Source organism: Canis lupus, chromosome 1 (assembly GCF_048164855.1).
Source record: "Canis lupus baileyi chromosome 1, mCanLup2.hap1, whole genome shotgun sequence".
In the NCBI taxonomy this organism is placed as follows: domain Eukaryota; kingdom Metazoa; phylum Chordata; class Mammalia; order Carnivora; family Canidae; genus Canis; species Canis lupus.
The window spans coordinates 94,632,660-94,646,994 of NC_132838.1; the positions used below are offsets into that span (position 1 = coordinate 94,632,660).

At 43.0% G+C, this 14,335-nt stretch overlaps 1 protein-coding gene across 7 annotated transcripts in view; it reads left to right on the plus strand.

Annotated features, from left to right (window-relative positions):
* The window catches only part of PDCD1LG2 (programmed cell death 1 ligand 2), a 93,588-nt gene that overhangs the window by 26,748 nt on the left and 52,505 nt on the right, over positions 1 to 14,335 (plus strand). For 3 of the 7 annotated variants that reach the window (XR_012037612.1, XR_012037628.1, XM_072840410.1), the window contains 2 exons: positions 5,169 to 5,438; positions 12,670 to 12,804. Coding sequence is in view for 3 of the 7 variants with exons in the window: in XM_072840410.1 (XP_072696511.1) it covers positions 5,169 to 5,438; positions 12,670 to 12,804 (405 nt within the window). In the remaining 4 variants the exon portion in view is untranslated. Of the gene's footprint in view, positions 1 to 5,168; positions 5,439 to 6,441; positions 6,806 to 9,100; positions 9,298 to 12,669; positions 12,805 to 14,335 lie in introns of those variants that run through there. The other 4 variants (XR_012037622.1, XM_072840426.1, XR_012037627.1 and 1 more) reach the window with 3 other exon arrangements.

A 14,335-nucleotide genomic window follows, 5' to 3' on the forward strand; every position in this document is an offset into this window, starting at 1 on the left:
GAGGCAAAAGGTTTCCATTTTCTCTCACAATGGCCTTCACCCTGAGGAAGAGAAGACAAAGGGACATGGAGAAGAAACAGCCCATGGGAAGCACTGCAGCCTTGGGAGGACACAGAACAGCTGGGCTCTGGACCTAGAGAAAACATTGGCCTAATGCACTTCTGGGGCTAAATCTCTCCCTTCCCTCCTTTGGGGAAACAGAAGGTCATAAGGAAAGCTGGAGTTAAGACAATTATTTTCTGAATTCTGCAATGGAAGAAGCTCCTGAATGTCCGACCTGTCTAACCCGAGGTTCCTCCCATCTAATGGATGAATTGGGAGCAAGCCTAAAAGACTTCCTCCAGCAATGACTAGAAACCCACCTACATTCTGGAAGACCAAGGCATGTAAAGCTACATTTTTTCACCTTCGTTGCCATCATTCTGATGATAAAGCAGATGATACTACCAGCAGCTTATCTCTATTTCAGAGATGCTAGAGTTGCCAGTGGCCTAGAGATCCCACAGTCAGAGAAGACCAGGAAAACCGAAAGGGTTCCAACCAGCAGAAATTTAAATCCAAAACTGGCATGTCTTTTAATAGAACAGCTGAGTAGTTGGCTGGGGAAAAGAGAGGCAAATCAGCAATTAGCAATAAGGAGAAGCTGCTGCCCACACTGGACTGGAGGGAGTGGGGGAAGGCGGAGGAATGCAGCTCAGGGCCTATGACAGATACTAGCCACACAACGGACCCATCCAGGGGTAGCAGGAGCAAGGAGGAGCTGTGGGTGCTGCTGGAGAGCCCGTCTCAGCACAAGCATGGGGGAACATACCCTAAATTCTCCCTTCTGTTGGCCCTCCAGACTTCCCACCGTGCCTCCTGTTGGCTGTCAGGAGCCTGGGAGATAAGGTCTACAGGAGTCAGCCTGCATGCAGGACAGAGCAGAGAAGAAAACTCAAAGGCTGGATCTGAGGGTAGACAAGCCCAGGACCCACACAGCGTACATCCTGTGCACAACCTGCTAAAATGCAAGCTGAATGGTAGTGTAGCTGACTAGAACTGTAACAGACTAGACGACTAGTAGTCATTGAATCAGGACTAACAAAGGGTGATTGATGGTCTTGGGTCAACCAGGAGACACAGTCTCCAGGTGCCAACAGGGCTGTTATAGCCAACCTAGCTGGGCCTCCATCATTCGTTTAATAAAAGTAATCTCATGACCTTAGAGTCAAACCCTGCATCAGCCTAAAATGTGCTCATAGGAAGTACTCAGCCACACTCTACTTCCTGCTGCTTAGGTAAAATCTGGAATACAGGTCATGTTCTATTAACAAACAAAGTGAATCCAAAGACTGATATATGCAGGGCTCCTGGGTGGCTCAGCGGTTGAGTGTCTGCCTTCAGTTCAGGTCATGATCCTGGGACCCTGGGATCAAGTCCCACATCAGGCTCCCTCTGGGGAGCCTGCTTCTCCCTCTGCCTATGTCTCTGCCTCTCTCTCTGTGTCTCCCATGAATAAATAAATAAAATCTTTAAAAAAAAAAAAGACTGGTATATGGAATTGGGTCTAAAAATTGTCCTGGGAGATATGGTTGAAGGAAGTAGACATATTTTATGCAGAAGGAAAAGACTATATGGAGCTTGCCAATTATCTTCAAATACCCAAAGGATCATATGCAACAGCTAATAATGATTGTTAATGTTAATTGAGTTTTTACTATATTCTAGGCATCTAACTCATTCAATCATCCTAACATCTCTGTTAAGGCCAAGTATGATACTTGTTTTGTTTTTTTTTAAGATATTATTTATTTATTCATGAGAGACACAGAGAGGCAGAGACATAGGCAGAGGGAGAAGCAGGCTCCTTGAAGAGAGTCGGTGTGGGACTCAATCTCAGGACCCTGGGATCACAACCTGAACCGAAGGCTCAACCTCTGAGCCACCCAGGTGTCCCCATACTTGTTTTATAAATGAAAAACCTGAGGACTTGACATATCATGCAATCAGCTCTTGGCTCAAGTTTTAGTCAAACCACGTTCATAACTACTATACTGCTCTAATGTTGTCATACTAAATCAGACAATTACTAATGGGTTGGAGCTTCCAAGAGGCAAAGTTTGACTTGGCAGAAAGATGATCTTTCCAGTAAAGTTTAACTTTCTTATTGTCTAATTATGGTAATGGCTGCTCCTGGAAGTAGGAGCTTCCATTTATCAATGTATTTAGCCAAAATCTAGTTATCTAGCGGCTTACCAATATCAGAAAAGAAGTATTATTAAAGATAAAAAAGGACATTTCATAATGATAAAGAAGTCAATATGGCAGGGAAACATAATGGTCCTAAATGTGCGTACATCTAACAACATAACTTCAAAACATATAAACAAAAATTGACACACCTAAAGGAGAAATAGATCCACAATCATATCTGGAGATTTCAGCTCATCTCTATTATAACGGATAAAGTAAGCAAAAAAATAGAAGAATTGTGTAAACACCACCATCTTGGTCTAATTGACATATATTAAACATAACATATATTAAACATAAACCCAACAACTGCAGAATAGGAAGTTGGACTAGTTTGAATTATAAGATCACTTTTACATCTGAAATTCTAAAACTTACTCATCTATTCCTAAGAATATCCCCCTTGGTGTCCAGCTTCCCCATTGTGTGTGGCTAATAATGATGTATTATCACCCACTTCCCAAATTGCATAAGGCTATGGAGGTATCTTTAATATTGGATACATGCAGGCTATGAGCTCCCATCCCTTCCCCCAAGTCTTAATGGTTCTTTTCGTTGAACATCTCTCTCATTCCTCATTTATATATCCCAAATTACAGCTTCGGCCTCCCTCCTGATTCCTGGCCCTCCTACCTCTGAAATCACCTCCAACTTGTCTCCCGAGATCAGCCTCTTATTGTGAACTACCCTGTAGAAATGGGCCAAACCTTCATATGCAACACATTGTTCCTAGGCAGCCATTTATTCTCCTCCATCCCCCCCACCCCAAGACCCTAGAGCTTACAGGAACAATCTACTCTATGGATAAAGGATTTTAAGAAGACACCAAACTAAGGGAAAATAAGTGTAGATAAATAACATTAAATGAGAAATAGGCAAGTCCTCAAAATGCATGCTTCAGATACTGTTGAATTGCTAGAAGTTGATCAAAATTGGCTTCAAGGAGACTGGTAAGTCTAACCAGTTCAAATCCTCACTAGGTTGCTTCAAAATCTGATTCTCTTTATCTTCCACTAGTTCCGTGTACCCCTAAGTCCCCGGGAAAACATATCCCCCTTCTTGTGTCTTTTGCTCCATCCCCAAGCTTTTTGCAGTTACATCGACAATCATCCTCTTATGATGATTCCAATACAGAATTCAGAATAATGTAGCCATGAAGGGCATGAGCTAGAGTCCCCCTCCTCACCCCAGATTCCAGCTATTTCCTTATTTACAAAATAGAGATATGGATTTTACCTATCTCCTAGGGTACTTGAAGAGTTTAAATGAGGTAATATATGTTAAAGAGATAGAATCAGGTTTTAGAGCCACTCACCCCTGTTCCTCTCCAAGTCCTGGACCAGGTGAGCTCTACACACAAGGATCAATAGCCAAATGGGAAGTGAACTCCATGTTTTAAATTAATAACTAGACGAGCACATGATTTTCTTCTTTTCCCTCTCCCAACTTCAGGGCTTCTCTTTTTTCTTGCACACTCATCTTAACTTATGTTTAGGGAAAAAAGAGCCTAAAGTTACGCATCTATCCAGTCTCACTGATAAGAGAGTCCACCCCACCCACCCAGTTCCTGGAAGCTGGAAAACTGTGAGCAGGAAAGATGTCAGAGTTTTTTGAGGCAGGCAAGCCAGTCAAGTATGCTTTATCACATAGAGGCAAGAACTTCAAGAGAGGGCCACAGATTGTGAACCGCATGCAAGATGCAGTCACCCAGTCCAACGAACTGTGACCCAGTGAGCATCTTTGGCTATAATAAATCAAGTTAGCAACTCATGACACTGAGATACAAAGAGAGGTGCTCAAGGAGCAAAAATTGTGAGAGGGGCTTGCACATTCCTTTCCCTCCACAGTGTGTAAAATTACAAGGCACAAAGCTTAGCCCCTAGCAAACCTTTAGTACTCTATGCACATTTGGTGCCTAACAGCCTTCCACATGGCTGTTATCATGATTTTCATGTAAAATTGCTTCTCACAAAGGGTGTACCTGTGTATACTCTTTCCAACAATTTTAGAAAAAATTGTTTCATCACACTTGTGCCATATACGCAATCAAAATTCTGTTTCTAAAATATTTCCTACCTAATGAAAGCAAGTACTCTTTTCCTCTTCCCTTCACTAAAAATCAACAGGTTACTTTCCATACTCCCTTATATCTGCATATGTTGTTAATATTTATTTTTCGGCTATAATCTAAGATAACTCTGCAGTTTGTCCTGGTGTCTTCCTGTTGTTTTCATTGTTACTTGTATGCATTTTAGATCTCAGTTTTCTAGAGGGCAGGGAGCCACGTTTGATGGATTCACTCAGCATACACTACACAGAAATGCATGTGTGTGTGTGTTAGACAGGAGAAGAGGTCATAAATATAGCCAATTCTTGACTACTTATAGACAGAATCTAGGTCTTTAATTTTTCTCCTCCTAATCTCACTTCTAAGGAAAGGGGGAAATGGGAAGAGAATTTTCTCCTGTAGAAAAAGCAGCAAATAAGAATGTGAGCATTATCTAGTGATTTTACTTTTCATCCTCTCTTTTCTCCAGTCCTCAGCTGTGAGATAATTTACAATAGTCTTGTAAATGGGAAGGAAGCCACAGAGTGTGGTGGGATGAAGCCCTGTCGAGATTTGGAATCAAGCTTCCAATGTGCAGACATTGGCTTCACTAGTTATTAGCCCTACGAGTCTAGGCAAAATACTCAATCTCACTTCAGCTACCTCCAACAAAAACTGGGAATATCAACAATGCCAGTTTTGTTATACCATAAGAATTAAATTAGTGTAAACAGTGTGATATCAGAGACAAAAGACATGTGTACAAAATTAACACTTATTGGTTCACATTGATGATGGTAATTTTGTTCCTACCACATGCCATTGAGTACAAAGCTGTCGAGGAATCAGAAAAGAAAGACTTATTTCTTTTTCTTCTTGTGTTATCCAGCTTCCTACAAGAAAATAAACACTCATTTCCTCAGGATCCCAGGGCTGGACGAGGTAGAGTTCACGTGCCAGGCCGAAGGCTATCCCCTGGCAGAGGTGTTCTGGCCAAACGTCAGCGCCCCTGCCAACACCAGCCACACCAAGACCTCCCAAGGCCTCTACCAGGTCACTAGCGTCCTGCGCCTCAAGGCACACCTGCGCGGGAACGTCAGCTGTGTGTTCTGGAATGCTAACGTGAAGGAACGTACTTCAGCCGTCATTGACCCTCATGGTAAGAGCGGCCCACGCTTCCTAACTCCATCAGTAAGGATTTAGGCAGGAAACAGAGGGCACATGCATACTGCGTACTTGGAGGATAGTGCGATAAAAGGTCTATTTATGAAGGTGTGGTCAGAATTTAGAGAAGCTACTAAGGATATTGCAGGACCCTGTGGCTTCAACAGTCAGAGGAGCAGTCGCCAGTGTTGGAGTGGTTACTGGATCCTGGGAAAGGGGATGGTAGGGAAAGTGCCCCTGACAGCAGCGGTGGCCTCCAGGAGAGGGATGCTGCGGCCTGTAGCAACTCTGGACGGTGGAAGCCCCGTGAGTGAACTCGCAGCCTCATTCTCTTCCCACCCTCCAGGCACCTGCTGGTGCCTCCCACTGGCTGAACCTGGCTGGAAGCCAGAGAACAAGGGCGTCCACGGATGTGTTCCATTATGGTCAATCTCTCAGAGTTCAGAGCGCAGGGTGGAAGTGTAGAGAACGGATCTGAAGAGGAAACAGAAAGTATCCAGCATAAAACTCATCACTGTGACTCAAGCTCAGTGCGGGGAGTCAGCAGGAGGAAGATTACTTTTCTGGCATTGCTGACGGTCAAGTGGTAATGGGGTTTTCAAGGAAAACTAGCTTTTTGTAAAAATCTTTTAGAGCCTTTGCTGGCTATGGTGAGTCCCATACTTTAGAACTTCATACACCAGGCCAGTTTCAAACAAATTTTGGGAATGTTTTTTATTTGCCGAGTAAGAACATTTATTTGCCACGTAAGAGTGACTAACATCTAGTATCAACGTCCTTTCGTAAGAGATAGGCCATTTTATCACCAAGCACATCAGAAGTTTTCTAATGCTCCTATAATTAATTTCTGCAAACTTTTTGGGCTTAAGAAAACATGAATTTATTAGCTTACGCCTCTGAAAATCAGAAATCCAAAAAGGGCTTTGCTGGATTTAAACCAAGGTGTTGACAGGATGGTAGAGGCTCTAAGGGAGAGTTCACTTTCTCATTTTTTGCAGCTTCTAGAGACCACCTGAATTTCTTGGCCCATGGTCTCTTCCTCCACCGGCAGAGCCCACAACTGCATCACTCAGACCTCTGCTTCTTGTCATCACATCTTTCTTGATTTCTCCTGCCTTCCTCTTGTAAGGACCCTTGTAATTACATTTGGTGCCTTCACCCAATCCAATAATTCAGGTTAACTTTCCCATTTTGAGGTCCTGAATATAATCACCTCTACAAAATCCCCTTTCCCCTGTGGGGTAACACATTCACAGGGATTCAGACATGGACATCTTTGAAGGGACTCAATATTCTGCTACCATCCCAGCAAAGGATATAATCTCCAAATAAAGAATAGTCCCTAGTACTGCTTAAATTCAACTTTATAGAACATGTACTATGTTGTCATTGTATTTCCCTTTTTGCCTTTTGTCTTAGTCATATAGAACAGAGCCTAGGACAGGGCTTGTGTAGCATATGAGTATTTAGGTGGTGACCTCGGGAACAGAAGGGAGAGGTTTAGGAGATTCAGACAGGGAAGAAGGAAAAGTAAGTCTAAGGGTAAATTATTAGAGTTGTTGCTGTTGGTAAAACAGGAGCTCAAATACCCAAGGACCTCCTGGGAAGTGTCCAGACAGCTTCCTAAGATGCCCACTCAAAGCACATCAGGTGGAGGTCATCTGCTTTCACCCCTACTGTTTTCACCCCACCTCTCCTCCCTGTGAGCTTTGCAGGTATGTGGGCTGAGTGAGCTCCCTCCAGCATCTGCAGTATCAGAGGCATTCCAGGGCAGAAAGCAAAATATCCATTTGAAGTGAATGAAGTGAGTCCAAGCCCACCTAGACTTTCACTGAGCCACAGTGGAAGTTGGAGGTGAAGCTGGGAAGCAACGAGGCAGGACTTCAGTAGTCTGTCCCTTGCATTGCTCAAGGCTACCTATAACCTAAGTCCACGTGACTGAGCCTTTAGGCTGGGAGGCAGCCATGATCTTTTCAAAAGACTTCAGATGCAAGAATTCATAGAATAAGTTCCAGCTCCTGCAGCTGCAGTTGATCCCAAGCCATAATTGATCATTGATATCTCTCTCATCCACCACACATTCTAGATTTCCCTCACTCAGCCCTTCAGGTGGAACAGCTTGCTTTCCTGGGAATGGAGAGGAGGCTGCTGACTCCAACTTTCAACCTGAGCCTTTAGTTGCCTTGCCCTGAACAGACCAAATTGTCTTAATTGTCTTTTCATTGTTATTACTGACTGTGGAAGTCATACAAATCATAATCTATGGATCCCTGAGTTCCAGACATGGTCTTCCTTGTCTGCATTAGGTGCAGCATTCAAGTTCTCTTTGGTAATCAAGAACGATCACTCCACCAGTACAGACATTCTTTTCTCTGCCTGCCAGTCCACAGCAGGTAGAACTCAGGCTGACTGACCAATAGCTATAACTTTAGATGCGGTAAGGACATATCCCTTGGTAGAAGGGTAGATATAGATATATCCTTGCCTCCAGGAAGCTGGACCTTTAATCAAGTAGTGCCTAAATTTATGGGGATAAGAAGCAAACATTTCACAAGTGGGTCATTGGATATGGTGAGAAGGACCAACCTTCAGCATTGAGGAAGCCCTGGCACAAAAGCAGCTTGTGCTTGAAGTGAGATTGTCAAAGAGAAGTGAATCAGAACCTGACCAGAACCATCCGTCATTCGGCCACATTCAGCCCTCGCTGAAATCAGTGGTGGAAAGGACAAGATAGGAGCTAGGGCTTCAGAGATATCTGATCCATCTCAGATTCAAGGACATTTCCATCATGGACTGGCACCAATCTACAGACAAGACTGAGAACTTTAAAGTGACTCAATGCCCAGCTTGTCATTAATTTCCCAGGATCTTCTTCCAGGGGAAAAAATATCCTCCCTGACGTAGGCTTCAGGGCATCCAGCTGCATCATTGTCATTGCCAACTCTTTACTTTCCCTCTGATCCACACTTTACTACCCAATTCCAACACTGGAGTTAGCCCATCTTCTTCCCAATGGTTGTGATGAAGTAAGGAGGTAAAGAGAGGAGTGTGCCATTAGAAATGCCTCATTTTTAGGGTCAACTTTGGGTAAAAATAGTGATTTGGCAAGCTCCTCTTTCAACATTCTCTACTTCTCTCTTTATCTTTTTTTTTTTTTCTCTTTATCTTTTAAAAAAGATTTTATTTAAATACGCATGAGACACACAGAGACGCAGAGACATAGGCAGAGGCAGAAGCAGGCTCCCTGCAGGGAGCCTGATGCAGGACTCCATCCCAGGACTCCAGGATCACAACCGGAGCTGAAGGCAGATGCTCAACCACTGAGCTGCCCAGGTGCCCCTACCTCTCATTTTATCACAGTGAAGATCCCCAGACTTGTCATCTCATGAAAATTGAGCTATAGCTAATTCATACTAAAACTTTAGAGGCATTTAAATGCTAACAATCACAGGGGAATTTATTTTTCTTGGAATTGCTTAACTGTCCTTTGCTGTGTGGAATCTCCTGCCTGGCTAAGTGCAAGGCAATAGTTTGGATGAAATGTGGTTTTCCAGAAGGGTCAGGGAAATAGGGGCCTGGGTTATGTGAATTTAGAAATAACTAGAATCTAGCCTTTGCACCACTGATTATATCAGTATTTCTTTTTCTTTGTGGTAGAGAAGTGGGAGCGCACACTGACCATTCCTCTGGAAACTTTGAACCAGTGAGAAGTTACAAATGAAGTAAGGTGGCCCCTATTTCCATGGAAGCCAATGTAGCTGAATGCATAGTCAACAGTCATAGGAGGGGCCTGTGGGGCCTGCATCAGCTCAGGATCTTCTAGGATATCATTCATAGATGCAATTGGCAAAGAGGTAAAGAGATCTTTGTGCACTTAGAGATTTTCAGCGTAGTTTTACCCATCCTTCCCAGAGTTATATCCATGCTACTACACCCTAATATCATTCTTGGGCTCCAGTCTGCAATCCTTCCACACCATGTGCTCTTTGAACTTGCTTGCACATTTCCCCTCCATGATTTCTTTGTTCAGGCAGTTTCTTCTGCATAAAATATAATTATTCACCTTATTTACCAACTTCAAGCCCACCTTCTCTCCAAAGCAACTTTGATAACTTCACGGCACAAGGGGTCTTTCCCTTACCTCTCCTCCTAAGACTGATTACATGTACCATGATGTTGCTCGCCTGTGACTGTATGTGTCTTTTGTCTTTCATTGCTATTTTATTTTCCATGTATTTTAATTGCTCATATGGGTCTTATTTATACCCAGACCAAAGTGAAAACAGAACAGTCTGCCCATACTAAGTCCTCAATAAATATCAGATTAATGGGTTGGAAGATTAGTTTTGTAATCCCAGTCCCATTATCCCAGCCACCAGACTGTGTGGGCTGCCAGGTCACAGCAATCAAATGATCCCCTAGTTGGTGGTCCAAATACCAGCAACAAATGACCAAAGTCATACATCCTCTCACAGTTCCTCACTTCTATTTCTCAAAGCAATTTTTAAGTTGCTTTATGACTGTCCCCTTTATACTCATTAGTTGAGCTGCTCATTGCTGACTTCTGTGACCCACCACAAACTTCTGCAGAAGTTAACGAATAAAGCAAATACGGCAATGACAGCCTGGTGGTGGGAAGTGCTCCAGTGGCTCCAGGATGTGACTGAACATCCTAACTTTTAACCAGAAATGAAAGGTCAATGAGACCATTTTCTTTTTGAAACAAGGGTTATTCTGCTTGGCTAGTTGCTGCATTTTCATGAGGAAATGTAATGAAATTGGAGACAGGAAACAACTCTAACAATATTTTTGTGGGGCTGGAAGTGAAGCCCTCCCAAGAGACCTGGAGGGGACACTTTGGCAGTGGTCAAGAGCATAGCCTCTGAAGTCAAACGGACTTGATCTTTAAATCCTCTCTCTGTTACTACTAGCTTTGAGAACATGAACATATAATTGAGACATCCTAGAACTTGGTCTCACATTTGTAGAATAAGGGTAAATAATGATAGATACCTTAGAGTGTGATTATGGGGATTGAATGGAGCATGATTGCAAAGTCCTCAGCACTCAGAAAGTATGGAAACATGGGGGAACATATAAAGCTTCTAGCAAGAGTGCATGGGACTGTGGCAAGGATAATACATACTTTCCCCATTGCATCATCATATCACTGTCAAGTAACATGCAATTATTATAAAACAATCTATAAGAATATGTATTAGGATAAAGCTAAGCTGCCATAGCAGAGAGACCTCAAAATATGACTCTAACAAGACATAAGTATATTTCTCTCTAATGTAATATTGAGAGATAGAAGGTGATTCGAGTGGGGAGGTATCTTTATTCTATTCTTTCTGGGTTCTTTCCATCTTGTTGTTCTCTCATTCTGTAGAATGCTGTTTCTGTTGAATTGTCAAAGCAGGGTCACTGCCAATCCATGTTTCAGAAAGAGAAAAGGATGGTGGAAGACATATCCACTCTTTTAAGGCTGGCCAAGACTCAGAAGACCCATGACTTGAACTTAGTTTACATGGTTGGTCATTCCTAACTGCAGGGGAGCCTCCAAAATGTAGTCTTGAGAAGCCATGTGTCTGCTAATGCCTTAATACTAGGGAAGTAAGGGAGAATCAATTTAAGGGATAACCATCCATCTGCTACAAAGTAACTAAGGACAAGGAGGATCAGGCCAGGTATACTACATAGACAAATGATTAATTCAGCCCCAAAATTCCTTATTGACATCTTTCATGTAGATAGTACTTGGCTCTATAGGGGATTCAGGGGTGACTTAGGTGAAGTGTTTGCACTCCAAATACTTAGAGTCTAAGCAGACCAACATTCATCATTAGAAAGTCTTCAGGAATGTGTAGAGCTTCTGTACGTGCAAGGAGCTGTGAAGGAACCTGCAGAGGACATGAGTTTGCATAGAGGAGCTGAGGGAGGCAGGGATTTCTCCTGTTGTGAGGACACTGAAGGACTCACGGGTGTTACTTTAGTGGTGCTTATTAAGCACTTCCTAAAAGTAAAGGAGCAGTTGTAATCCGTGTGGGTTACCCAATGTGTAGATGAGCCAGGTTTCTGAATCCTTTCACCACACTGTTTTCAATAGAGACAAATATCTCTGGGGTATGAGCTTTGGATCAAACAGATCCAGGCTTGCAATCCTGACTTTGCTACTTATTTAGCAGTGATAACCTTAGATAGATTATTTAGAATCTCTGAGCCTTACTTCTGGAACTCTACAATGAAGGGCTCAAATGAAATGGTGTCTAATCCTTCTCAGCTAAAATAATCTAGGATTATCAGATGGCATTGAGATGGAGAAGAGGGAAGGCAGTTAGTGGGACTGAGCCCTTACTCCCGAGCAGTTTTGCCAGGTTTTTCCTGGACCAAGCTCTTGTGCTTATCCTATATAAGTTACTACGTGGGGCAAAATTCAGGCTTTTGGAAAGGGCATAACTTACTTGGAGTACTCTTCTACCTCCTACCAGGAAGGCCCCCCCTCCAGGCTTCCCCATTGTCAGTCTAGAGCCCTTATTCTAACCTATAGATATCCAGAACTCTCCTTTACAAGGCCCTCCCCAGTTTCCAAAATTGCTCTTCTCATCTGCCTCTCTACTAAACTCACCTTTTCCTCAGTGCCAGAACACTGATTAGCTAAGCCAAGGACAGGTCTAGTTGTAGTAATTCATACTAAGGTATGTTAACACTACAATATTGTATTTTTCCAAAAAGATCCTGTTAATCCTTGAAATTGAATAATTGATAGTATGGAATCTGAGCACTGAGAGTGCTTGACAGTGGAGGGAGAAGACATGTTTGAGTTGAAGGGCTATCCTGGAAAGAAAGATGATAGATAGATAGATGATAGATAGATAGATAGATAATAGATGTATCATAATGATGAAAAACATGGAATATGGAACCAGACAGCCTGGGTTATATCTCAGCTCTATCTCTTACTGTATAACTTTGGGAAAGTTTTCTAAGCTCTCTATACCTCACTTTTTTCACCAGTAAAATGAGAGTCATTGCAAATCCTGTCACTTAGGGTGGTTGTGAGAAGTAAACAAACTAGTAGATGCAGCATGTGAGAAATAGTACCTGGCATGGAATAAATGCTCAGCATATTGGCTGTATTGGTTGTAACCTACTCAGATGGCCAACTTGTTGGTTTACCTGCAAGCTACCATGTAATGGGATTCTGGTGTTTTTCTTTGATCCAGGTGGCAATGAACCTGATACCTCTTCAAACTGGCTGCTTCATGTTGTCATCCTTTCCATCATCATTGTTTTGATATTCATAACTACAATGATAGCCCTAAGAAAACAGTTCTTCCAAAAGCTTTGTTTTAAAAAAAGTAAGTGAGTTTTATTCATGGTAACCAGATGGACTGAATGTCTACAGTGTGAGACTCTGCTTTGCCCCAGTGGCCTACAGCTTCCCAGTCTCATACTATTCTCCTCAGGGCTTGTGTATCACTTTGGGCTTAGGGGCTCCTTCTGATGATTTTCCCCCAGAAGAAAATGGCTCTAGTCTTCAGTGAGCTGAAGTCCTCCTACTAAGTATTTTAAAAGGAATGTTTTGTTCCTGTGCTGAAAGAGTTTGCTTTGTTCTTTGAGCCAAGAAGTGTCATTAGCTTCATGAGATCAGTGTTATTTTGGCAATGCAGACCGCTGTGTGGTCAGTTTGCTGGGGGGAGGATGCCAAGATCACTTCAGAAGATCCTTCAGTTCTCATCCGTCCTTTCCCCAGTCTGGGTGTCAGCAGGCTGAGCCCTTCCCCCAGCCCCAGGAATCTGAATCCCCTGGTTGGTAAGGAAAAGAGAAAAGTGTGTGAGGCCATTTGGGGGCATGAAAAGCATCTGTTTTGATGGTGTCCTGAAGTCTTTCAGCAGCAACCCAGGAGTCCTTCCTCAGCTTGTCCTGTTCTCCCCCACCCACTCCTATTGAGCAACTTTGAACCCGGGCCACAATATCTGCAGACTGGTGCTTTCCTAAACTGTTTCTTTGTCAGCACCCAGTGTGTTCCTCCCAAGGTCTACACATGGCCTTGTTTATAGAAAAGGAAATGGCATGTGGAAATAATAGGAATTTGGGGTGGACACTATTTGAGAACTGGGGTACTTTTAGGTGGTTGTCATGCTGCATTTATAGTCTAACTTCTGTATTCTCTTCTGCCATAAGATATTATCATGCTCTATTTGTCCATTGCCCTATATATACATCAACATGGGTACTAACCACAACACCCTCTACTATAGAATCCCAGGAACTATTGTCAACAGAAAGGGGGGCCGTGAGGATTGAGAAAGAAGGGAAAAAAGAAAAAGAGAGAGAAATGATAGAAATGGAGAAAGAGAGCATCTCGCCATAAAGGAGGATTTTTAGTGTCTTATCCAATAGAACTTTAACTAAACAGGATCACTTCTGCAAGTCTGTGACCTCAGAGAGCCATGGCAGGTATCCCTCACCAGAATCTTATCTTCTGCCATCTTCTCTTACCTCCTCCATACACACCCCTCAGAAAGAGATCTATGCCTAAGTTCCAGGCCCGGGTTCTGAGAACCTCTTAGTCACCTCGGAAATGAGCAACACAGTCTTCTGTCCCCACTCTCTTTGGGAGAATGAAATGGGGTAGAGCACTCAAAGGTAGAGCAGAAGAAATTCTTTCCATTATCCTGTACCCCAGTCTCACAGGTGAGTAAGGATTTCAGCAGCTCCAAACTGGGTGCAAGGCTCGGGTACCAGCTGCGGTGGGAGACACTTGTTGCTAATAAGAGTTAAGTGAATAAATTTGCAAATGATTCCTTTTTTGTTTATAATGAACCAGAGTGAAATCACAGCAGCCTATAGAAGACATGCCCTCCACTCCCACCCCACAACTCACAT